This window comes from Platichthys flesus, chromosome 13 (genome assembly GCF_949316205.1).
Source record: "Platichthys flesus chromosome 13, fPlaFle2.1, whole genome shotgun sequence".
Lineage (NCBI taxonomy): Eukaryota > Metazoa > Chordata > Actinopteri > Pleuronectiformes > Pleuronectidae > Platichthys > Platichthys flesus.
In genome coordinates, this window is record NC_084957.1 from 6,835,335 (window position 1) to 6,862,264 (window position 26,930).

The 26,930-nt window shown below is 41.5% G+C and overlaps 2 protein-coding genes across 2 annotated transcripts; both read right to left on the minus strand.

The window, feature by feature from the left end:
- Positions 1-1,669: 1,669 nt before the first annotated feature.
- On the minus strand, positions 1,670-15,897 carry ralba (v-ral simian leukemia viral oncogene homolog Ba (ras related)). The gene is made up of 5 exons (XM_062402637.1): positions 15,764-15,897; positions 5,618-5,833; positions 4,232-4,440; positions 3,471-3,648; positions 1,670-3,342 (listed from the first exon to the last, which is right to left on the minus strand). Exons 2-5 carry the CDS (start codon positions 5,729-5,731, stop codon positions 3,220-3,222), a joined length of 624 nt encoding a protein of 207 aa, XP_062258621.1. The 5' UTR covers positions 5,732-5,833; positions 15,764-15,897; the 3' UTR covers positions 1,670-3,219.
- A 4,595-nt stretch (positions 15,898-20,492) lies between these two features.
- On the minus strand, positions 20,493-26,930 carry LOC133966959 (nucleolus and neural progenitor protein-like). The gene is made up of 13 exons (XM_062402085.1): positions 26,694-26,930; positions 26,552-26,603; positions 25,924-26,138; positions 25,267-25,347; positions 23,712-23,802; positions 23,366-23,520; positions 23,172-23,260; positions 22,406-22,534; positions 22,174-22,251; positions 21,743-22,044; positions 21,464-21,522; positions 21,160-21,356; positions 20,493-21,068 (listed from the first exon to the last, which is right to left on the minus strand). The coding sequence occupies exons 1-13, from the start codon at positions 26,814-26,816 to the stop codon at positions 20,717-20,719; spliced, it is 1,923 nt and encodes a 640-aa protein (XP_062258069.1). The 5' UTR covers positions 26,817-26,930; the 3' UTR covers positions 20,493-20,716.

The following is a 26,930-nucleotide window of genomic DNA, read 5'->3' on the forward strand; positions in this document are numbered from 1 at the left end:
CCTCATCCCCAACATTAGCTCTGATATAATGAGGGTTACTCAGAGGACGGGGGCCCTCTCTGCAGAATGATAAAAGACCCGAGAGTGCGCCGGTGACACGGCATCGGTCATTAGCCTGTCTCACTTTGCCCTTTCATATATTTCTAAATAAGTGCTTTCCTGTGGGTTTAACAGACCACCTAATCTGCCTACTTAGAGGTACAGGGGGTTGAAATCCAGAGAGGTGAGTGTCAGGCAGGTAAATGTGCTTATGAGAGCTGTGACATGTTTAGCTTCTCTCGTGGAAAAATGCTGCCACAGTCTTTCAAACGCAGTGTGTTTCAACGCTGATAAATTATGGTGGTGGTGGGGGGGTGGATTAGTGTGTTTGTGTGAAGTTATCATAGAGCCGAGGCTGCCATTAATGTTGCAGCAGGTTTAAATTCCCACAGAATTAGTTTCTCCTGCGAGGAGCAGCACTAAATTGAAGTATTCAGCCGGTGCTGGGCCGCCTGATCAATACTGGTAAACACACAATTCTCTCCAAAAGAGCAGAGAATTGAGGGCTCATCTGTGATGCTGTCGAGATGCCCGGCCCTGGAGCTGCTTCAGTGCCAACAAATGGCCGATTGATTTGGCGACATGAGGGATACTTTAGTGTCGACACCAAAGGGGACTTAATGCTAAAATACAGCTGGAAAAGATGGACTCTCCGTTCCCGGGAGGTTAGAGAAATATCACTGCGAATCATCCATCCCTACAGGATTACTGCAGCAGAATAGATAATAAAGCAGAATGAGGTCACTATAAACTCATGTCTGAGTAAGAGAGACACAAAGAAGTCCCTACAGGTATTTGAGTGGTACATGTTAGTTCTATATGGATCTCAAAGGCAGTGGGCGCATATCAGAGAGTGGAATACAGACTGTATAGCTACACAGGACATGTAGTCCTACTAACAACCAGCTGTACTCCCTTCCTTTTACACAGTTCCTCTTATCCTTCACAGGAAAACTCTTTTCAAAGTGATGTATGGTCAGCCTTTTACTGGTGAGGTAGTCAACCCAGCGCTCACGTTGTGAAATGAGTTTCGCTGACCCGGTCCCCCCCGCCCCCCCCAGGGGTTCATTGAAGAGAGCCCTCGACTGATTCCACTCGAGGGTTATGTTTCACCATCCCCGCCACGTCAGATAAGCATGTGAGGTTAATAAAAAAATGGAGGTTGTATATCACTGTCATATTGAGGGAAAACAAGCCGTTGGCACTCGTTTCTGGATGGCAAAGGAACAATCAATGCAAAGTGAGTAACTGGTGGATTTTTTGACTGAACTGGGGCATGGGATGCCCCGGGGGGAAACAGGAAGTGACAAGCATAACATTTCACTCAGGTGGTCAATGCCAACGTGGCTGAGCGGTGCCCATACAATAAGGAATTCCATGACCACCATGCAGCAATGGAGGTCTATACGACTTATAAAAGACTTCTGGTGGGAGCAAATTCACTTAGAAAAACTTTTTAAACCAAATATACATCATGTCGTAGTGGTTATAAGAGAAGATCTGATTTTGCTGGCACATATGTAGCCTGGTTAAGACTCGCATCACATAACTAGATGTCATACCTCTGGTTCCATGTCTCCCTTCTCCCTCCACACTGAAAGTTTTCACACAAACGAAATAACCTCCAGTATTAACAAAGGGGAAAAAAAGCATTTATTCGGCAACACTCTCCCTGCAGAGAGACAGAAGCATATTCACAGTAGTAGTATAGGAAGTAAAAGAAAAAAGGGGAGGACACGTTACAAAGAATGGTTCAGGCAGTGGTAGAAACATCTGTTTTTTACTGTAGCACTCGATCAAACAACAGTTCAGACGTTGGCACCGTCATCACAGCTTCAGTCACACAGACAGAGGGGTAAATTGGGTTTCCTGGTAAATGCACATATGCTCAGGTAACACACACACACACACACTGTACATCCATCAACATGGTTTAGTTTTTTTTTGTCATTTTTCTTGGCACAAATTGTTGTAAAATCTCCAGCTTGACACCATTGTGCATGAAGCCCACTTCTTAGGTAATGGCAATGTAGTGCATATTATTTGAAAGACCCAGGACTTCAATAAAAGGAAGGACATCAGCATTGTTCAGATTCAAAAGCAGCTACTGATTTGAACGACATCGTGGAACAGAAGCGCGACGGCCTCCTGGATTGTCAACACCTTTCTCACCGCGCAGAGCCAGCACAGACATGCAACTTCAACCTTAACCCAAAAACAGGAAGTAGTCTGCAGCGTGAGAAGGGTGGGAAAAGGCCAGAATGCATGAACACGGCGGAGCACCATGAAGAAAACCAGAACCACTCTCACCTCTCAGTCACTGCTCAGCACACTCAATGACAATATTACAGTCTTGCTTTCATGTAACACACGGTAAAGTGTCCATCAGACATTTCAGGGTTTTCTGTGATTAATTAATCCAAGATTTCACTTTGCAGCAATAATTCTGAAGATCTGCAAAGCATCTTGGGACTGACGTGTGGTCGTCACGTAAGGCCTGTTAATGGAATAAAAGAAAAACTTTTTGGCAACAAATATTCAGATTGCACAATGATTCTTCTGTGATTAAAAAAAACTATTCATCAAGATAAGATGAAAAAAGAAGCCTCAAAAATGAAAACCTTTGAGTTTCCACAGCCAGTCCAAGCACACGCTGAAGTCTGGGCTGATGAATATATGAGGCTGACATCATCAACAGACAGGTCACTGTCATCGTGAATGATTACAAGTATGACAGACACCAGCATTAGAGTTCTAAACTGATAATCATAGACTCAAGGGGTCCACACTAAGAATGAAAATATGCAGGTTAAGATCAAGAGAAACTAAGAGCACTGTTTTTTGTTTTGACAAAGACAACGATTCTGGTGTAAAACCTGCTGAACCAAAGTCGAAGGCAGGACAATCGCTGAGTTGAACAGTGGAGCAGCAGAGTTAGTGGCAGTGGCAGTTTGGTCACTGGCTTCACCATGAGCCATCAAGCACTGCAGTCACGACAGTGGTTATCTTCCAATGAAACAGCGAAAATATAGTGGTTGAGACTGTTCTAGACACTTAACTATAACGGCTACTTAAAAAAAAAGATTACATTTCTTTTGAATGACAATCGCAAGGACGCTCTGCTTTGTTCCCAACTCCGCAGTTGTATTGTGGGGTTGTGTGTTAATGTCCACGAAGAGTTCACAGTAAACAGCATCTCTCTTTGAAACTCTTCTTGTTCTTCTTGTTCTTTCCTTTTCCATTTTTGTTTTTGTTTTCTGCCATTTTCTTGCCTCGTACTTCACGCATCAAGTCAAAGAATACCTGGAAAAAGAAGAGAAAAGAAAAGCAGAAATCAGTTAAGGGGTTAAAAAAGTTAAATAGCAAATAACGTAAATACAGTTCTGAAATTGAAAAAAGTAAGTGAGTGTATATTGTGTGTATAAATGCACCTTGTCGACGTTGGCTCTGGTTTTGGCTGATGTCTCGACATACTGGACGCCCCACTCCTCAGATTTCCCTCGGGCCTCATCCACGGACACCTGCCGGCGCTCCTCCAGGTCCGACTTGTTCCCCACCACCAGGATAGGGATCTTGTCCTCCTCCGCCTTGACCCGCAAGATCTGCTCCCTGCCGGCACACCGCAGATTGTGTGCTTTAGGTACTTTCACTAATTGTCGCTATGTAAATAGGCGAGTGATGTTTGAGTGTTGTTTACAGGTAGAACTGTTGTAAGTTCATGAACGAATGTGATCCGTGAGTGGTCCACTGCCTCAAGTTAATCAAAATTTCGGAGCTGTACATAATTCTACTGAGCTTCAGTATTATGTTCATGCCGAAGATGAAGACAAGCTGTCTAAATCCTCTCAAAACCTTCCTGCCATAACTGATCCACTCACAGCACACACACACACACACACACACACACACTAGAGAATTACATTAATGCAAGCGCTGTGGTGCAAGTTTTCCTTAACAATCTTCCTACCTGGATTTGCATTATTAATTTAGGACTTGGTGTAGGAAGAAAGATTAGCGGTAAGAAATTAAAGTGACATACCAACATTTTGCTGGCTGTTTGGGGCCTTTACCTAATTTGAATCCATTCTCCACCACAATCGTTGGTTAGGTAATTACGGTCCTACGATCTAAAACTAGTTATACTCTAATCAAAGTTCGAGTGCATAAAAAATTTGCACACTTTCATCTGTACCTGAATTCAGCAGTGGCGGTGAAAGACTCCTGCTCTGTGATGGAGAAGACCAGTAGGAAGCCTTCCCCGCTGCGAAAGTAGTTGTCCCTGATAGCAGCATAGTCCTCCTGGCCTGCTGTGTCCAGAATGTCAATCTGGACCTCCTCCCCATCCAGAACAACCTTCTTTCTGTAGCTGTCTGCCTTGGTGGGCTCATAGTCCTCTACAAACTGGGAGTGAGAAGATTTATTTCCTTTTTGAAGCTTACAAAAGCTGTTAAAATATGCATTTATATGCATAAAGCAGGTGAAACATGAGCAGATAATGCATGCAGCTGATGGAGAAGACTACAATGGTTGAAATGGACCTGTAACTGAGTCAATGGAGATCAGACTGATGCCGATTAGGGTTAGGTATTGTTTGGGCCCTTGCTGATATCAAAAATATATATATATATATATATATATATATATATATATAAATATATATAAGTGCATGACTCTTTACAAAACAAAACCATATTATAAATAATTTAACAAACTACAATAATTTAACACTAAATAACAAAATACTCCAAACTCAAAATAAATTGTCTTGCATCGCCAGAGCCAGGGACACTGTCGGCTGATGTGTTGATGATGGTCACATAAACATGGAGCATCACTCTGCTTTCACATGCATCCATTCACCGGATGCTTCATAAACTCTTTTTTTGTTTTTTCCTTTTACACGGAAACACAGTGTCTGAATCATATCGCCTAAAATAAAGTCACACTTTAGATAATTTACCTTTAGGCGTTGTGTTATCGTGTCACTCCGAGTTTGATACAGCTACTGGCTAACTGAAGGCTAATTTTAGGAGCTGCCAGAGCCATGTGAGTTAAATGGAAAATTAACTAAGCATGGGTGCTAGTGTTTGTTGCCTGTAAGCAGGGCAGCTATTTACGTGCATGGCTCAGGCACCAAAATCTGCATTGTGATTTGGTCTGGAAGGTCCTGGCAGTGCTGCGGTCTGAACCCTGGTCTACTGCTGATAGGACAAACTGTGACCCTTTCCTCACTAGTGTAGAGTCAGAGAATCAGTGGCCGAGCAAGAAAGGGCAACAGACAGCAGCATTTCAAATTGAAGGTTCCTTGCAATTGCTCCGAATTAAAAGCCTTTCGTTGCTGAGCCAGTGAAAGGAGGGCATTCAATCTGAAGCAGAAAGTGCTGAGTGATTTAACCACCAACCACTTATTTAGCCAGTAATTGATACTTAGATTAGATAAACAATAAAAAAAGAGAACTGGCTAGACAAAGAGTTGCAGGTGATGCATGCTTACTGTTGAAACCGCTTGCTTTCTATCTGCTGTGGTCACCATTAAGTCAGAGCAGTGTGTAGTGTTTAAAGTGCTGTGTTAACTCACCTCATCATACATGAACTGCAGGGTGAGGGCCGACTTCCCCACACCTCCACTGCCCACCATTATCACCTTGTGCAGTGCCAGGGAGCTCTGGTTTTTACTTTTACTGGTCGTCATCGCTGGATCCTTCGCATGCACACACACACACTCACTCACACAAACACACACACGCACCCCCACTCATACACTTCTCTGAACCGGAGCGCTCTCTGACACAACCTGTGAACAAGAGAGGAAACATAGCATTGCCTTCAGTAAATACACCCCATACATAGAGAACAGAAGTGTGCGGACAAGTGCAGGAACAGATGGTGGTTGTTACTTAACAGCTTTCACTGTGACAGTAACTCCCTGTGCCAAGGCTCTAGGCTTTGCTCCAACAAATTTTAAATCCCCCCCCCCCCCTCCTCCCATTAAAGTGCCAAATTGCCTACTCATCAATCCTACATCTTTATAAAGTTCGCCATCAAAAGGTCATTGCAGCTGATCAGTAGTAATGAAGCTGTCATTCTCCACTGCAAGACGGGATCGTGTGCTGAACACCTTCCACAGAAGATAGACGTCACTGGTCAACCCATCTGCTCCGCGATGGCCCTGCCCTCAGAAGGTGAACACGTAGTCTATTGCTTCTCTCTGAGGCCATAATATGCTCTACCTGTCGGACAGAACTTCCAACAGAGCACAAAGTGACTGTCGATGACTGCATGCCATGTCTTCACTTGCAAAGCCTGTGGACAAACGGGACATTATTGTATCACTAATGTCTCATATGCACAGGGTTCATTAGACGACATGGATAATATATTGTAAATAAGTTAGCAAGTGCTATTTTGTTCATTATGTCTTTGACCAGAGAGGACAACCGCTCCATTAGATTACTGTGAGTCAGAGAGGCATGAAATGCTGGTAATTTTCTCAGTTGGACAATAGCTGGCAAAGCAATGCAGCCTATTTATAGCGGTATCTATGGACATTACCATAAAAATGATTGGATATTGGTAAAAGCTTCAATTCAGAGCATCACTAGTTTGACCCTAATGGTACAATGCATTAGAACGATCATTAAAACGGCCAGTGATGGCTGTTTTAATGGTGGTTTAATCCTTCAGAGACTGTCTCTGGCATTTCGCATTTTATTGTAATGGTTGAAAGTTGTAAGTCAATGACAGAAAAGGTGACAAGAGTGAAATCCTGTGCCTCTGCATCACAGGATGTATCCTAACCCAATGAGACTCTCTGAGAGCTCAACTGCACAGCCAATATTCTGTGTTCTTATAAGACAAAGCCCACAACTTCCTGTGGACTCACGTACTGGCACAATTCTGAAAGTTTGTTTTAAGCATGAACATGCAGTTGATTTCTTAATTCTATCTTTAGCTATCAAAAGGTCAACTGCTTTAACCCCACACTGGTATAATGAGAGAGACTAATAGAGCTAGAGCTGTAACACACTTGGCATCTTGGGGCCTTTTTTCTTTGCTTTCCTAACCCCTCTGTTAAAGATGCAAGAACAGCATCGTCCTCTGGTGCAATCTACAATAACAAACATAACCCTAGTTCTTTAATAACAAACTCAACCAACATCTGTGTTGACAAGATCAGTTGGTCTCAACTCACATTCCAACATTGGACTTTATTGCTTTTATTGAATTACCCACCGTGTTCTGCTGCCTTCAGTTCAACCTCATTTCCACTCATGAACTCCTGGACATGGTCTCTTCTATGCCCTCATGATCCTGGTCTGCTGATAATATTCCAACTAAATTCCTTGAACAGGTTCTACCAGTTATTTCCCTCTATCCTTTATACATTATCAATCAATCGTTCTTCTCTGGCTGCATACCTGATTAGTTCAAGATAGGCAGTGTCCTCCCTCTACTCAGAAAACATTACCCAGACACCACTACTATGGGCTCCTTACCAAACTCCCTTCCTTCTTTACAATAAGCTGTTGCTCACCAGCTTCTCAAAATAGTCGAAGAATAAAACATTATTATGCATGTAAATAAAAGTGAATATTCAATCAGAATTTTCCTCTGTACCTCTCGTATGAAGGATCCCTCAAGAGTCGATCCTTGTCCCTAGGTTGATTTGTATGCTTCCACTAGACTAAACCATCTGACTAACTCTCGCAGTGGTGTCTCATATAATTGCTATGATGATGACATACAACTTAACTTCTGTTAAACCAGACCACCTCATTAACTTTAACACCCTTGACTGTGACTGACTGTCTAGCTTCGGTGACTAATTGGATGTCTAAAAAATTCCTCATCTCACTTCTGATAAGTCAGAGGTCCTTGTCCCTGATTGCTTCATTAAGGAGTTCAGCCCCAGGTCACAATCAAGACCAGATCTTTTTCTACAACCATTTGATATTTGAAACTCATTTTACCATGCTCATTCAGGGGTATTCCTTTCAACTGAGAAATATTGCAGGAATCAAAACCTGTACTATCTGCCAAAGACATGGACCTTATAGTAAATAGTCTAATCTTTTATTTATTTTCTAATTTACTGTAACTCTTCATTCAATTGTATTACTCAGTCCTGCCCAGCTCTTCTTCAGCTGGCCTGAAATGACGAAGCTAGACCATTAATTTAACGCTATCTGTTCCTCGTTCATATTTAAAATACAAGGGGTGATAATGCTTCTGAGGTTGTTGCTCGGAAACTTTGTTACAGAGTTCCTCTTTCCACCAGATCTGCTTTTTTATAACACTTCACAATGCCCTTTAGTTTTATTCTGCTTGCATTCTTAATTCATGTGTATGTGTACGTAAGCTCAATTGTATGTAGTTATGCTTGTGGATGTCTGTTTGTATGTAGTCAAGTATTTTCAATGTGTATTTTAACCCAATATGTGAAGCACCTTTTATTGGCATAAAAGTAAATTATTAGATGTTATCCTCTTCCCACATCATTTTATCTCTATCTGTGGAAAGATTCTGCCCCCTCCTCTGCGGATGTCAGACTAATGGGAACAATGAGGTGAATCATAACATTATTCATAATCTGCAGTAAACATTTCATCTCAGTTTACACAGTGAAGTTCACCAGACCTGAATGAGGAGAGAAAGCCTTGGCTCTAAAAAGCACATGAAAGCAGCAAAAAAAAAAAAGCGCTGTGACATTTCAGTTGTGTGGTTCCATTATAAGAGTTGCAAAGTGTCGCAATAGAAAAAAAAAACTGTACAAACGCAGTTGTGCATGTGAGCATCTGCTGCAACGCTTCCTTGCATTGTCCAAAGAACATGTCATCTGTATCAAATGAACCTTGTACCTCAGTAAGCAGAAGCTGTAGTGTGAGGATTATGAGGGCTGCTCCCTCTGATGAGGAAGTAAAGTCTGACCTGTGCTCTTCCTGTCTTTGTTATCAGTAACCAGGCCAGTGAAAGGGTTTATGGAAAGGATACACCCGACCCCCACCCCCAACCCCACCCCCATACACACACACAAAGACAGCAACACCCCCAAACTCAGCACTTACTCATAGAGGTCACCACTTAAATTATTCATTTCTAACCCACTTTCTTGTGTGCATGTACATTACAAACAGATTTTAATGCTATGAATAAAGCAATCATAGTTAATTCACTAATGAAAAAAAAATCCTTAGCATGAGAAAAGTGCTTAGTGCTTACTTTCCAAAGGAAGTTCAGATATGTGTTTCCTGCCATATTTCCACCAACTGCAGGTCAACAAAGGTTGTGCTCAGGGTTAAAATAGAGGGCACCGGCTAGAAAGAAATTAATATTTAGGCCTGACCCAGATAGTGATTTGCAGTCTGCTAGGTAAGGGTCTGTTTTAGGGCACGTCGGGTTATGGAGCGGGGGGCTCCGGCCTCACAGAGCACTCTGGTTGCTAAGCTCCTGAAATATAGATGACACCAGTGCAGTGTGGGTTACAGGGATTCATTAAGATTCCCTTTGGAGAAGGGGCCAGTTGTCTCCTCCCTGCACATCTTAACACTTTGGCAGGGATTCGAAACGGTTCACCAAAACTTACACCGAGACTAATAACAGATTACATCATAACAAATCAAGCCATAGAACCAATGTTGATGCTATCAGACTAACTAAAAAAATGTACATCACTAGTAATGCTTGATTGATTAGGAAGCTAAATCAGCTGTATAGTTATGGTGAAGTTTAATGTGATGTGCTGAGATGCCTTGATTCCACTGAGGGAAGTAGGATAAGTGAATTAAGGTGAATGTTGAGCCACAGTTGAGCTCCATGATTCTCCCACTCTCTCTCGCTGCATTCCAGAGGGCACAGGGGTGAGGGGATTTCCTCTCCTCGTCTAATGGAGAAAACAGGGGCTTTCTCAGGCCCAATAGCGAGCCTCCAAATTCCAAGGATGTGAGAAGGAGATTAGGTCACTGTTATTATTCCTCCCATCATCTGTACTGGTCAACTGAGTCAACCAAAACACTCTGAGCTGGCTCAGTGGCTCTGTGGTGATGCAAAGTGAATAATATCCTACAGATGATACAGGATGTGGTGTCATTTCAGGGAATAAAAACTCTCAATCCCACTTGCATGACTTTTTGTACCTCTCAATTGTTTTATTCTTAAACCACTAACTCCTGGTATCCTTCCTTGGTAATCCTGATGCCAGAGAAGAGAAAGTTCCCACACAATTGCCCTATCTCAGAACTCTTGCTGTGTCCCGTCCAGTTTCTATCAATGCAAGACTGAAGCTGTTATTCTACTGTTGCAAATGTGAAGGGAGAGCTTTTGGACAGCTGCCTGTTTACCTAGCCATAATTACAGCTCGCTGTGACCAAAACAACATATTCCAGATGAGTCACCACAGTCAGGAGGAACGCATGTGCAGGAATGGGTCCTTTGTAACGCACAACAATTGGGATTTGTTTCCCACCGTGCAGGCGTCAATTTAACAGCAAATAACAGCGGAGGCATTCGCGTAAACATTTTCAGTCAAAAACACAGCAGTTATGATGGTCACTGCCAGAGAAGCTGAGGAATGATCTAGCCTAAATAGACAGTGTACTGCGGCAGCAAGGAAGACACTTTCAAAAAGCATCCCACAGTGCATACTAACAAGTCTTGGCCGGCGGAGTGCACAGAGGAGCCTTTGAAGGAACTGGGCAGCTAGGTCCTTAGTGTGCTACAATCATTCCTACTTCAGCCACCCGGAGTGCGCAGATTTTCAAAGTACATCTCTATTCTTTACCTTTTTCTCTCCTTTCTTATTCATGTGGAAATAATCTTCGAGGTGCAATTGTACACGGTCTTCACTGATCCCCTTAGTTTCAGTACAATGATTTTCACAGAACATAATGTTGTGATACCGTGTATAGACAGTGCACACATTATTACACAATTACACTGGGACGCCAAAGCGTTGGGCCTGAAAAACACACAACATATCTCTTCTAACCTCCCTGCAGCTGGGGCGATGTCATCTAAACATCCACATCTTTCCCATTACCTAAGCATTCCACTGCACTGATCCGGGGTGGGAGGAATGAGGAGTTCAGCTCTCAGTTTGCATCCATGGACATATCTATTCGTTCCTGCCGAGTAGCTCCCTACTGCCCACTTATCTCCAGCTTGCTATATTTTTTTTTTTGCCTGGCAGGAAACAACAGACTCAGTAACATACCACCTACGACCATGCTAGGGGCCTGTGGTGCCATCATGGTTTAAAACTGGCGAAGCTGTAAACCATGAAAATACCAAAGATAAGTCTATCTAACATCCCCTGATATCCGTCTCGACTCCCAGCTCGGACGTATTCACTGGGACTCAAGCCTGTAAACCTCGCTCCTCTGCGCGCTAGCATTTTTTCAAAAGCTTGGACAGTCAAAGCCCTTCTGCAATGCAATATTTACATCCTGGGACAACAGAGCATACTGTAGCCAACAGCTTTGACACAGCAGACATAATAAGAGCGCAGGGGTAGTAAAATGTGAAATCCTCCCTTCTTTGTCACGGGCTTCAACATATGGTAAATGGGCCCACACGAATACATTTATGGGCTGAGACAAACCTCTCATTGGGTGTTTGTGAAAGGGTGTCCTCGTCTGAAGGAGCACAGCAAACATTCAGAGTGCAGGTGCAGATGAGAGGGATTTTCACATGTCCGTACACAATATCGGTCTGCAGCCTCAGGACACTAGCAAGATAAAGTCGTGTAAGCATGCTGTTGACATTGCCAGAGTAATGACAAGCTGATTCACCTTTGCATACATGTAGGTTAATGCTCATCATTTTCAATTCGTGCTAATCCTGAACTACCTCCGAGGCACCACTCAGGAAATTAACTTGTAATTGGTCTGTATTTATATTGGACTCTTGTAGACCACACATAGTGCTTTACAGTACACTTTTGCCATTCACAGAGTCACTCATATAATGCATCTATGTGCAACACGCTTTCAATCTCACACTGGCGATTCAGCCATCAGGGTTTCATTTAGGTTTCAGTGTCTTGCCCAAGGACACTTCAGCACATGGAATGGAGGTGGCAGCGATCAAACATCACATACATACGTACATATAGTTCTTCGCCCTATGAATAATCTTTATATTATAAACATGTAGGAGAAAAGATAGCAGTCTCAAACTGAGAATCTGAAGACAAACATACCATTCAAAGTAAGCCTCCGAACCCAAAGGCCTGTGCTTACTTGAGGCCAGCAGCGGGTAGAGGGGAATTGACGCATCTAAAAAAGATACCATACTGTTCTGTAAATTAATATTTGCACACCTTGTTCCTCTTCTTGAAAGAAACAGGATGCACTGTTTTTTATTACTTTCATAACTACTGCATGTGCCAGTGCATCAAATTACCTGCCTCAGGGGAAGAAGAAAATCTGTGTCTACAGTTAAAATAATTGATTCTCTGGAGGGGAGTATGTAATTCTTCTATTCACAGATCTTGAAAAAGAGTTAAGAATTCACATTATTAATGTAATTGCAGTCATAAAATCATTGTGCCGAACTTTTGAATAGCTAAAGACAATAGGATTCTCTCCGTTTTAGGATTAACATTTTTTCTTGGATTTCCTTTTTTTATGTATACCAAACAAACACAAAAGGAGGAAATATAAGAATTCTCAGATATGTACCCGTCAAACAAATATTGTGGAACTGAGCCTTTATTCTGTGAAATTATTGTCGGGATCAGCAAATATCTGCTGGACGAACAAAAAAACTTACTACAGTACAAAACAACACCAAGTGTATTCTGCATTTTGCACAGAGGCCACACTTGTTTGACTTCCTCCTGCCTGGTTCATATAGTGATTACCTGAGAGAGTCGCGCAAAATATATAACCCTCCTGTCCTCCCGGCTGACAGACAGCAGACAATTGATGGTGGCCTGGTATGCACTTATCTACATCACCCTCCCCTACAGATTATCACTCACTTTATAAGTCCAGTAAAAAAAGGCCTTGCACCGGCCTGTCTGCCCTTGCCCTCAACTTTCACTGCCAACATCATTAGCAGATGGTTTTCTGACTCCAGTGCCGTTACACACCGAGAGCCCGGGTCATCAGGGAAGCTCATCAGAAAATGAAAACCTGATCTTAAAAAGCAGACGGAGCTCTTTGACATGGGCCAGCTAGATTCTGTCCAAAACAAAGGAAATTAAGTTATGTAGAAAATGTTTTCCATATCCTGATAAATTGAAGCAATAGCAGGGAACGGGGCTTAGCATTATGAAAATCACTCAAGTGAAGACGAGGTTGTGAGCAGAGGAATAAACATCCTGAGTGTCTTCAGGGTGAAGGAGGAGGAATGCAGGGCCAGTTCAGCCTCACTGTCAAAACATCTCTCCCCCCCGGACTCTACTGCTTGCTTACCATCGGTCTACAACTATGCAAAACCAGCACTTTGACAGGCTCACACTAAATGCTGTTGTTCTTTGCTGTAACAAGTTACAATGGGGCCAAATTTGGTTCAAGGTCAATCAAGGCACTGACCTATTGTATAAGTCTGGATTTCACTGCAGAGTTTTTTTTTTTTTTTTGTTTCAGGTTTTTTCCTGAAAACTGAGAGGAAAATAATGATATGGTGCTGAGGGGAAAACATTGAATACTGTGATGGTGTAGTTACAGAAAACCCCTCAACAATAGCTCCAAAACAAAACCATCTGCATCAGCTTTTAAAAACCTGAAGCAAACAATTCCTGAAGTTACTTCCCTGAAAAGTGCTGGAATCAGCATTTGGCAAAACAGTTTCATTGCAGTTTAACAAGGGGCCGACAACATGTTAATGGCTGACTTGATTCTAGCTCACAAAACACATATAAACTTACACTTAACAATGAACTTAAGCTGGGGATACACATGAAAAGTTTATTACTCTAAAATGTAGGAAGCCTCACACACACACACATATAACACATATATTCAATAATCTTGGTTTTTAAAGAAGTTGTGAGAGAATATTGGCAGTACTTCATAAATGATTTCCTTGTGGCACATTACATATAACTTGTCTCTCAGTACTGTTCCACCTACAAATAGGCCTTGGTGACGACAATATTGCCTGAGGGATGAAACCTTTAGCCCCATGTGAATTCGAGCACGACAGAGAGAAGATCATATAACAGTAAGTACTCATTTGTGAAAAACTTTTCCAAGAGCGAATCACGGAAAAGTCAGTCTCAGCATTCCCAGGATTGCCAACCCTAGCTTTAATGAGATAGACCGCTATCCTTAACCTCCTTTCACTATCTCCAAACAAGAACAGGGGTGGAAAGAAGTGAATAGGTTACACACACCCATCAGCAAACTGGACCAGTTGGTAAACACAGAACGTCTCTCACCCTGCACCCTCACAACACAATGTATACATGTCAACATCACTCACAGATAGTTGACTTTGTTGCCAAAACATTTATCTCCATACTACTTTGACCTTTCTGTTAAAGACTCAGGTAATTCCTGTTCAGACTTGGTATAATCATCTGTCCTGAGAGATGTGATCAAAAGTGGACGGCATAAAGTACGTGTGTGTTCACACAGATGTTTTACATACGTGTCAGAGTGTATCTAAAATTATAAATTAGCGTGAGCGAGACAGAGAGTCAGAGGGGTCAGGTCGGACTAGATGAATGAATGCACGCATCTAGGAAGAAAACCAAAGACCACTTTAAGAAAAGTACAAGTCCTTGTGTGGTGATCAGAGTTTATATTGTGGAAGTGGCCACAAACAAACCAAAGTATACACATATATTTGATTTGTTGTTAAACTTGTGGGTGAGAGGACGTTATCTGACAGGGAGATATTTCCTATGTGGCCCAGGATGCATTTGCGTCCACACAGCAATGTCCTGATCACTCAGGACGGATGTAAATAAATCTAACTTCACAGTCTATTTCTGTGGATTATACTTATAACAAGGACATATTATATGAGACTACCAGCATTGTACTACATCAGAATAACCGCCCCAGAAAGGAAAACTATTACTGGTGTGTACACTGTTATTATGTTGACAGTTAGAATTACAGCTGAAGAAGCCAGGAGCCAGTTTGGGTGTGTCATCTCAAGAGGGAACAATACACAATCCGCTACACACACACACCACAGATCATTTGAAGTATTAATGAGGGGTAACGTGGTTTGAATTGAACCCAGGGTCTCAGAGTCCCAGCTGTCATACACACAGGGGTCAGTGTCATCTGTGTGTTGCTGGACAACAACAGCAGCGGCCCGTCGCCACAGCAGCTCATCAACACTGTGTAGATGAGCTACACAACCTTATTTCCAGAATCAAAGACAACACAACACACACATTCGAACACATCCCCATGTACACGGGGCCGTGTGGTCCAGCGGTGAAAGCAGAAGTTAGCAGCCGGTCAACCGGGTGTCTGCGGGCTAACCTCACGACAAACGACCACTTAGCATGAGGGCTAATGTTGACGCTAACGCTGTGGCCATCGGAACACGAGCAGAACTAGCTAAACAAGCGAAACACAAAACCCCGAATGACCAAGTGTTGCACCCATTTTTGTTATCCCGAGCCCCCCCTCACTGTCCTCCCGTGTGTCCGTGGGGTCAGGTGAAGGTGTTTTTTAATCTCCCGCTCCCTAAAGAGGCCACGTCAACACACACAGGCGTGTCTCTCTGCGGGGGGACATGTGTCTTCGTGGAGACTTACCTCAGCAGCTCGTGTGTGTCTCTGGGTGGATGTTATCTGGACGCCTGCATTAAGAGAGGATGTGGGGACATCGGCTTCCCTGATACAACAACCCGCTCCCGCAACAAAAGCCCCACCTTCCGGATGTGCGAAGCGACACATGACCGGAAGTGATGACGTCATCACGTGGGACTGAGCATAAAAAAGGCCTGTCATCATTTATTTATTTTTTTATTTGTTCATACTCAGTCTTGTTTTATATACTGTGTTTGTATTGACATCTGTAATTGCCACTCTTTGATTATAATAAAGTACTATGGTGATTTATATTACAGAATACTACAGTGGTCTATTCCACATGTAATGTCATAATGGAAACTATTTGGAAGTGAGATCGACTGGAAGGAAGTCTGGATGATTACAAATCACAAATAATACCCTGACACTAATGGTGAAATTCAAAAGAGACAGAAACCGTTGCATCTTTTTTTTGGTGCTGTCCCTGCACCACAACATTCTGCCAGTCAATAGTAGATTGGTCACTTACAATGTTTTCAAAGAATGTGAAAGAAGGTACAGTTATTTTTTTCATATCGTAAATGTTTTAATCAGTTTGGCCATTTTCTATTCCTAAATGTAATTTTAGGAATAAAAAAGAGGTTGTTTCCTTAAAAGATGTTGAACAATATAAAAATCTTATTTCTAACTCTAGTAAATAAAAGGCTATTGAAAGCTTTTTGCTAAAAATGTTTTTATAAATTGTGGAAAATCGGAATAGCTGCAGATTTTCTGTCATTTAATTTATTAGTTAATCAACAAATTAAATGATTGCGCCTTTTAACCTCTAAACGTTTAGAGTATAAACGTAGGCATGTTAAATGAGTGCGACACTTATTTTTTTAATTAATTAATAGAGCGTGGCCTAGGGGATAGAGCGGGTGCTCTGCAACAAGAAGGTTGCCGGTTCGAATCCCACTCTATCCCATCTGCATGCCTAAGTGTCCTTGGCAAGATACTGAACCCCCAGATGGCCCCTCATAAAATGATGAGTGTTCTAAAAATGTAAGTCGCTTTGGATAAAAAGCGTCAGCTAAATGACATGTAATAGAAATAGATTGTTACAATATACATCCCTATTTCCTGATCTCAGCAGAAGAGTTTTTAAAACGGGCAGCTGTGAGGTTAGGAACATGTAGTTAAACTGGGTTAATTTCAAACCACTGATGTGTCCTTTTGACGATAAAATTATATAAAACAATGAACCTTCATCTTTGGCTGAACACTAGCACTTAAGCTTTAAGAGTCTTTCGATGACAGTTTAAATGATAATAAAATTGTGGGCACTTTCCTGTCCTGACTGCTGACACCTGGGTTCGCCTGCCTATTGCAAGTCACAGCCAATGAGCATGTAATAAATGCTTGTTTATTTTTAACAGCAAGCACATAACAGCAAACTATGACAATATAAGCTTTCACAGCATAATATCTTATATTATCTGCATAGACATGTGGATGATCTTGTAGAAGTACACCATGATTAATTAATTGAGTGCCATAGTTTAATTTTCTCTTAAAATCCTTCCTATATAGAATATATCAAGAATAAGAAAGGTTCAGAGTCAGTTTTTATTTACCCGACAGTGAAAAGCCAAAGAAAGTGTTAAAGATAGTGCTCTGGCCTAGATTGAGACCCATGTTGATATTTAAATGGAGCTTGGTGTAAAGTTTATGTAATCCACTGTGTCTGACAGTACAGGCCATGCTATGTTTTATTGCAAACTATAAAAGAACACACTGTGACCCCGAAGGAAAATGCGTTAGCATTGAAAATAAATGGTTGGATGCTAATGGTACAACTGGGGGCTGTTTGGGGTCGTATTTGTAGAGTTGAGTAAAAACGTGTCACTGGGCTCTGCTCTCCCAACAGATTCCATAAACACACGTGAGCCCACATGGCCTCTAATGTGAAAAAGAGTATAAAGGTCTGCACATCTGGCATGTTTCTGGTTACTTTATCTTCTTTCTAATGCAGCAGGGGAATGGAGCCATTATACATATAAATACACTCTATGTGTCAGGTCTCTGTTCTCTAGTGTAAGGGACTGATGAGGGGCAGTTTGTGCACTGGCTTTTTCAATGCTCTGGAGGGTTTCTCTCACATTTGTTCTTGGACATAAGAAGAACATCATCTTTAACAAACACGTGAGTAAAATAATTGTTGTTATATTGACTTGGATACAATACATTGCATAGATATACAGTATATATAAAAGGAGAAGCAGGACCTATGTCAGAAATAATTTCATTAGAAGATTTTAACCTGTTTCACGACCTGATTTGGAAGCTAAAATCTGCTATGTGTGAACATGATATATAACATATAGCCTATTTCTTGATATAATTAACAAGTTTAATGTACAGGGATCTGTGCTTGCATTAGATGCACTGTTTATATTCAGTGTTTCCGCTCAGGCCTTAATAAGGATTTTGACTCTTCACTCATTCTACACTTGTTTGCCCTCATTCTATTTGTGGCCTTTATTCCTTAGAATAATCCAAATTTAAACATGAATAATGAATGAATCAAAGTCATTAAATTTAGTCAAATATATTAGGATTTGAATTAACTAAATTTAATTGAGTTGATTCAAAAGCAGAATAAATTTAATTGTACGAACATGAATACATTAAATATACTAATTGATCATAAATAAACCAATTCAAAATCCTCTGAGATAATTAAATTGACAACTGAATTGATGAAGTTGAATTAACATTAATTCAACAAAATAAATTGAATTGTATAAGTGAAAGCATTGAACGATGGAGACAATGCAGGCATTTTCCTGTCGCTGTGGTGGTAACGGTGTAGTGATGGTATACACCTCAGAGTATTACTGTTCAGTCCCGCTCCATACAAAACATACAAATTGAAATGTTAATGCTCCATTCCCCTGCTGCTATTAAGAAGGCAGGACAATAAACTGAAGCACATCGTATTGAGGTTGCAGACCTGCGTATTCTTACTCTTCTTTTAGGTCATATTGTGCCCACAGGCCCTCACTGATGCATCTGCATAATCCCCGGAGTACCATCCTAATAAATATATGTGCTATTCCAGCACTAAGCCCGAGTGTGTGGAAGCATCTGTTTACAATTACATCCTGTTAGATAGCTCTCAGCTGCCGCAGCCAGATAATGATGTAGAGCTGGAAAAGACCAAAATCATGACGGATCCATTTCAGACCAAATTACCAAAGCCACCAATTATGTTAGTTTGAGTTTTTCGGAGTTAGAAGACTGATTATTGTCAGATTGCGACTTTATGTCAACATTTGACATCTGATGACTGCTCGCTGGCAACAAATTTAATATCACAGTTTGCATTATATCGATATATCTCAGAATTGCTGCAGTTCATGCCATACTGAGTCATTTTTAAATTAATCACATTATGTGCCCATGCAGCCGAAAACAGGCATTATTTAGAAAAGGACAAAGTAGAAGAGGAGAAGAAACAAACCAGATTAGCAGCATCAATAACAACACTGAATGAAAAAGCCATTCTTGGGTTATTTTCCAACATTTAGAAACTCATGTGCAATCAAATTAAGCAACCATTCCATTCTGTCATAATCAGTGCACCAGCACATATCTGCATTTTGAACAGACATTTTGTGTGATATCGATTTTCTCAACTCATGCCAGTGTGCTCTCCGTTCATATCGACACTCACAGATTCTCAAGAAGACTGACACCTCTGCTGTGTCCAGCTGCCTCAGCCAGGAGCATTACAGGTAATAAGGTTGAGCGAGTCAATCAATATTGTTGGAGAATAATCACTGATTGAGTTGTTTATATCATCTCCACCAAGCAGAGATAGAAATCCAGCTGGAGCCGTAGACTGTATATAGGCTGGAGCCCCATGAAGATGCTCAGTTTCCTAAGCTGATTTTGTGTCCTTGAACCCACAACCAAATATAATACCATTATGTTCAACAAGCATCACTGTGGTTTTGCTGTTGAACCATTCCATGAATTGTTTCTAGTATTTGATGAAACCAAGAGGATTTAATTTAGTCACATGAAATTAAAAGTGTTGAGTCCTACAGCAGCAATCATTTCATTTACACTCGACCATTTTAGTCTCTTCAGTAATATTCTCAAAGAATCATAGTAAACACATCCATGTTTCATTAAGCCTGCTTTATTGTAGTCTGACCACAGGTGGGCAGTATGTGCACTACGTAAACCTGAATAACATATTTGCTTGAGTCAAACACCATTGACTGTAGATATCTGTTTACACTGTTTTAGTCTTTTCAGCCAGTGTGTACAGTCATCTAACTGTAATAGTTTATATTTTCAACATTCATCTTGAGTTGATATGTTGCTATCAGTTATTACAGGAAGTCCCTCCTCACTAGAAACTAATGGTTATGAATAAAAACTTTGAAATGTTGTACAGGTTTTAATCTTTCTCCCACACCAATGTCACTTGTATCATTATTCAGCTAAATGTAAATACACACCTTATGGAGATATTCTGTATTTTAGTGAAAATGGATTAAAAAGATTACAACATTAATTTTCTGTATTGACATCCTACACAAAATCACATTTCTTCTTGAATATGGGAGGTTTTTGTGTCCTAATGTGATCCAAAATGCATATTTAAACTTACCATGAATAATGATTTCCTTGAAGAGTTCAACTAATCCCTGTCAACATTAAACTCACAGACACAGGATCAATAATAAAAAGGTTTTATTACATCTAAGGCACAAACTCCTGTATTCTGGTATCAAAAATAACTGTTGATCTCCACTGTTATATCTCTTAAACTTTTCCTGCTTTGAAAATATCACCAGTTAAAATCTGTTTTACTGACTGAGGTTCACTTCAAGTCACATCCCTGTTGTGATCATTCAGAGTCCATAGCTCAGCTGCTCGCACTGAGTTTGTTTCAAAGTATTACAAACCTACAGAGGCAAAAATATCATCAATGTCATCTTGGCCTTCACAGTGAACAGTCTGAGGCGTCTCCTTATGTGTGGTCCTGCTACTTTCTTCTTCCTCTGTGGGTCCAGATGCTGTTAACTCACACGTTCTGCTCCTCCTCCTCCTTTCCATCCTCAGGAGTTTCTTTTTTACACCAGTCTTGATTGTTGAAAACCTTAATTGTCTCCTGAGGTAATGAAAACGCGCTCTCCGGCGAGGATTCATCTTCAGGGAGGCAGAGAGGCGGAAGGTCCTCGGCGCTGAACCCTGAAGAGATGAAGCCAAGAGAGCTTCCCGTCTGAAGCTCGGCAACTTCCTCTCGACACTGAGCATCAGGAGACAGATATATTTTATATTCCAACCTCGTCATAGTAGTTCTACCTCAACAACTTCATATTGTGTGGTGCTGCCCTTACTTGTAGCCGGCAGCCTCCAGGCACGTCATCTTGTGGCACTTCAACCGCAGGAATGTTAAAAGACGTTTTTCCTTTTTTCTCTGGTGGGATTTACACCATGTGATCTGTTCTTCCAGACAAGCCGCCATGTCTGTGAATGAAGTCGCTTCTCCCACTAGTTTCTTGAATGTCAGTGTCCCGTCTGTCTTGTTAGGCGTCTGTGGAAAGGATTTGTCAAAGGATCAGTACATTGGAAGATCATTTGACTCCACTTAACAATAAAATAAGTCAATAAATAAACACTGCATCTGATTTGCTCACATACCTCTTGAAAGTTCCTGAAATCTTGCAGAAATGGCTTCATGTCTGTGTCATGAACTAGACCTTGGAAATAAAGACAATAATAAAAATGAGTAATGCAACGTAATTAACTGATGGATTAAAAGAACATTTTTCAACAGTGGGACATCTGTTTTTTTTTTATCTACTTCTAATTGACTCGAATGAATGAATAAAACGGACACATATTTTTAGACAGTTATCACATTACTGCCCTGAGTAAGTGCTTTGTGCAATATACAAATCCATAGATGAAGCTCCACACCTCTTTCAATGGCCACACCCAGATCTTCCCTAACCCTCCCCTTCTGTCCACGTTTCTTGACTCTAGCAGTAGAACTCTTCTCCTTCTTCTGCATCTCCTTGTGTTCTTTGGCGTGGGAACCAGGCTTTGGTCTTTTGATCAGTATCAGTGCGTGAGAGGGACTCAGGAGCTGAGTCACATCTGGGGGCAGGGAGAAGGCTGTGAGGAAGGGCATGGGCTGAGCCTGGGCGACTTCTCTGAGGAACTCCAAGAGCTGCTGGTACAGAGTGGACAGGCTGGCCAGGACGCCACGGAATATCACCCTGATGGAGGCACAGAGACGGGTGGATTTAGACCGGGGGGGGGGGGGGTTATAAACAAAGACATATCATAAAATATCAGATGCAGCACGTTCTAATTCTGCCACTGTGACAATGAGGAAAAACACTCACCACAGACGACTGAGCAAGCTGGTTATCACCAAATTCAAGATAACGAACTCCTCACATTTCATGTGCTGATGTGAGAGTCTGAAACCAATCTGTTAAGGACATCACTTATTGAAGGGGCGGTAACACTCAATTCAAACAAACAGATCCACATCTTGGGAGGTTTCTATCACACGTCTCATCGGGAATGAACATCCACATGTTTTATAACGGTACCGCACTTTGGAAAGGATACGAGAAGGCTCTGCAGCAGCGGTCCAGCGTGCAGCTCATCAGCTGGGCGGCTCCCAGCACCTTGAGGGAGAGCCACTCCAGCATGGGCTGACTGGGAACATCACAGTTACCGGTCTTGATGCTGAGATTTCTAAAAACACACACACGCAAAAACAACCCCGTAATTACTTTGTAATTACTGCGGCAACAAGCCATATTGATTTAACTGGACTGGAGAGTATTTTTTGTACCTCATTGTGATTTAATATTGATTAAATAAAAGCCCCAATTAAATATGTAATTTTTCACACACAGCCTGATGTCTCTAGCTGGTTTTAAAGTACCACAACCTCGTAGTTTTGCTTTAATGGTTCTACAACAACTGATTGAAGTTTGATTTATTCTGACTGCTTGGTTTGTTTTACCCAAAAAACCCAGATGGCAGTAAGTGAGAGAAGGATGACAGATGTTGTATAGATGTGATTTTGTTTTAATGAAGAAAAAATCTTCATAATCTCAGATTCTCTTTCTTCTTCCATCTTTGTTTAAATATTTCCACTTGTGTACTTAATTTGTTGCTTTTTGAGCATTTACTCCTAGTTGTATTTTATTATTTATTTTTCAAGATTATTAATTTCATTCAGGAGTATGTGATAAGTGTCTCTTTTACCGAGAATGTTGTTGTTGGGTGTTTTGTTATGTTTGTTTATTAAAATCAATGAATACTCAGTAAACACAACATGATAGAGGGCACAACCGACCTGTGACACTGACCCAGTGTTTACTACCTTTGAATCCTGTTGGGACACAGACAAGTCAGTTCATCAAGCGCCACGTCCAGCTTCATGTTCTTCAGCCGGTTCACACATTGTTCCACCTGGGGCAGAGAGGACAAGATGTGACACATGGACACAGTGAGTTGTTGAACCAGCTCTGCCACTGAAGCAGATCACACATCCTTCTCACGTGAGGAGGGTCTCACCTGCTTCAGACCCTTGAGCGTCTTGTTTCCTCTGAAGCTGTTGTTGAGGATGTACAGCAGCTCGTAGAGGACTCGAACCTCCGTCTGAAGAATCTCACTGCGGAGCAGTTTGAGGACCTTCGCGTTTTCCCCCAACACAGCTGCAACGTTTGTGCCTGCAAATCAGCGACGACACAAACACACACATCAACAACACGTACACGTGAGGGAGGATATGAAGGTGCACACTAGCACAACCCACTGGCACAGCTCAGCCTAGCACAGCCCAGTTCACATGGCCTGGAAGCGACATGACGCACCAAAGTGAGATATTTATCATATCTTTATAGGACAGATTGTCTGGTACCTGTAGCTGAGCTGAAAGGTACCCGGACGCTAGAAACAGCTCCAGGGAAAGAGATGTTTACTCTGTTCCACGGTTCAGCTGCCATGCTGCTCTGCAGGAGGAACACACACCCGGAAGAGAGCCAGCCAATCGAAGTCCACTGCACTGTGACGTCAGAGGCCACGTTAAAGACACAGCGCACGGAAACTGGAGCAACAAATACAGTAAACTGAGGTAAACTAAACTAAATTAAACTAAACTAAACTAAACTAAACTAAACTAAACTAAACTTCAGTCATAAATCTCAGTCTTCTAAACAGGTCAGATTTTTTTCATCAGGATCCATCAATTGTTGTCTGAGAAATGAAGAACTCAATTTTGATAGAATAATTTAGACTGAAATAATCTGATCCTGTTGCTACTATGAATATAATTGCTTTACTGCTATTAGTAGTAGTTGTAGCAGTATTAGTAGTAGTAGTAGTAGTTGTAGTATTGGTTTTAATTAATTCAATCTTGTATCTGGACCTTTAATAATAACTTAGCCGATGTTGAACTGTTATTTTCTGTAATATACTAAAATAAATCTTGAGACATGTCTAACCCACTCTAGTTCTAACAATTTGAGATTCGACTGGCTGTCATGGCAACACAGGACAGGGATGGAGACTTCCTGACTCTGCAGGCTCCCAGGATGTCTTCCCTAATGTCCCCAGCAGAGGGCGTAGAGGTGCTGGTAGAGGTATTGGTAGAGGTGCTGGTGCTGGGGACTATCCCCCAGAAGTTGATGTCCAAGAGGTGAGCTGGCACAACATACGTCTGAAACCATTCACATTAAGTTCAGGATGAGACTCATTCATCACTAAAGGGTTAATATGTTAAACCACAACAACACATAAAATATGAATATGCGTCAGTATTGATGTTTATCAGGATGAATGTCTCAGATACAAACATGTAATAAACAACAAAGCATGTTTTAGATTTGAGGTTGATCACTCATGTGTTACATCTCCTCACTGTGCTTCCACAATGCATACAAAAATACATAAATGTGTATGTTTACACTTTATTAAATTAATATAAATGGAAGTTAATGTTTTATTGCTCAGTTCTTCATTGAAACCATATCTGAATGAACTTTAAATAACTTCTGTTCAAGCTTCTGGACTGGAAGTTGCTTTGGATAAAAGCGTCAGCTAAATTAAATGTTATGTAATGTAACCTGCTGATGTGTCCCTTCATTAGACATTTAAACATGAACATTAAACATGATCTATTCTGTATATAAATGAGGTCGGATGCAAATGTCCAGTTACAGGGGCTGAATGTTAAAAAGTTGTTTTGTTAGGTAAGAAATATGGTTTTGGAGAATTTAACTAACATCTCCATTAAATTGTACAAGGTGTCTGAAAAAATAAGACTCAAGCGACTGTTCTGTGACAAAAATACTTTATTCATGAAACACAACTAAACAAAGATGACATTAACTAATCTGTGCTTCCTGTTTACTTATCCAGGTAATAACTTGTAGGTTGACTTCATCCATCACACTCTCCTCTGACCTGCCCTTCACTGTCAGCCCATGGGTGCCTCCTTTTACCAAGTAAACCTCAGTTGGAGCCTTTAACTCTGTCACCATCCTGTCAAAAAGCACCTGAGCAAAGAGAGAAAGCAAAATCATGATTGTGGCACATGTCACAGGAAAGAAAATACATGCACAAGCTAAAACTGTGGAATAATCAGAATACAGCATTTCTTAGAATGCAACTCATGCAAATTCTTACAGGACTTTCCACTGCACACCAATGAATGAGATCTGCAACTTTTACATCAAATATTTACACTACATATACAAAGACATTGGGAAACCTACACACTACACCTACAGAGGATATAATGACATGCCATTCAAAGCCATAGGCATTTATATGGTGTTGGTCCTGTATTGCAGCTATAACAGCTTCCACTCTTCTGAGAATATACACATTCATCCAGAAGTGCAGTGGTCAGGTCAGACACTGACATTGCACAAGAAGACACATCTCCGTAGAATTATCCAAAATGTCTTGGTAAGCTGAGGCGTTATGATTTTTCCTTCACTGGAACTAAGGGGCCAAGACCAACCAATGACAATGGAACTGAATGAAACACATGCAATCGATGATTAAGAGGTGTGTCCCAATACTTTTGTCCATATAGTGTCCATTTAAAACAATGGGGGCAAACTCACCTTATCACACATGTTGTCCCTGGTGCCCGACACAAACAGCACTGGCACGTGTTCCGGCAGCGCCCTGAGATCCTCACTCCGCTGGCGGTGGGCGTGGGTCTGTCCTGGGGGGTGCAGAGGGAAAGACAGGCAGATGACCCCCTGCACTGCTCCCTCTGTTCCCTCACTCAGCTGCCGGGCTAAAGCTGCAGCGGCACGACTCCCCATTGACCTGCCTGTGGACGGTGGACACACACACGTTTCACAGCGAATGCATCCCAAACAGTGTTTGGGATGCAGACTTTTATTTTGTTGATTTCTCAGGGGAAAATTCATGAATATTGGTGAGTCAGTAACTTAAATCAAAGCTGGAATACCTTGATTACCATTGCAATGGGTGGTCATGCTTAGATTTTAATATTTGTATTCTTTTATGATTGTTCAGATGTTTTTATGAACTAGTGTCTTTTATTTGTGAAGCACTCTGCAACTTTTTTTGAGGAGCTTTATAAACAAAGATATAATTATTATGAATATGATCAGTGAATTCAAATGTGGTTTTAAAGGGGGACTGATAACCATCCTAGTGAACTGATTAATTTAAACTTGCCTTACGCACAGACTGTGTGAAACCCTGTGTAGCACTCACCTCCAACGAATATGTGCCTGATGTTAAACCTCTGCAGTGATTTCAAATAGTCCTGTGAGAGGAAACCACATCTTGTCATGCAGATTCACACAGAACCACCGGGTGAGGATGTCAACAGTGTTGAATGGATGGAGGCCCTCACCCACACAGCGTGGTACACCTTCACCCTGTAGCTCAGGTTCAGAGCTCTGCAGGTGAAGCGCAGGCAGATGACGCCACTTGAAGCCAGGGCGCGAGACAGAGACACGAGCTGAGGGACGTTCATGTCTCCACCGGCTCCATGCGTGAGGATCACAGCGGTGTGGACACGTGTCTCCGAGGCGGGGACACACACTGAAGCGTCCACACACTTTGTCCCCAGCTGCACTTTCACCCTGTC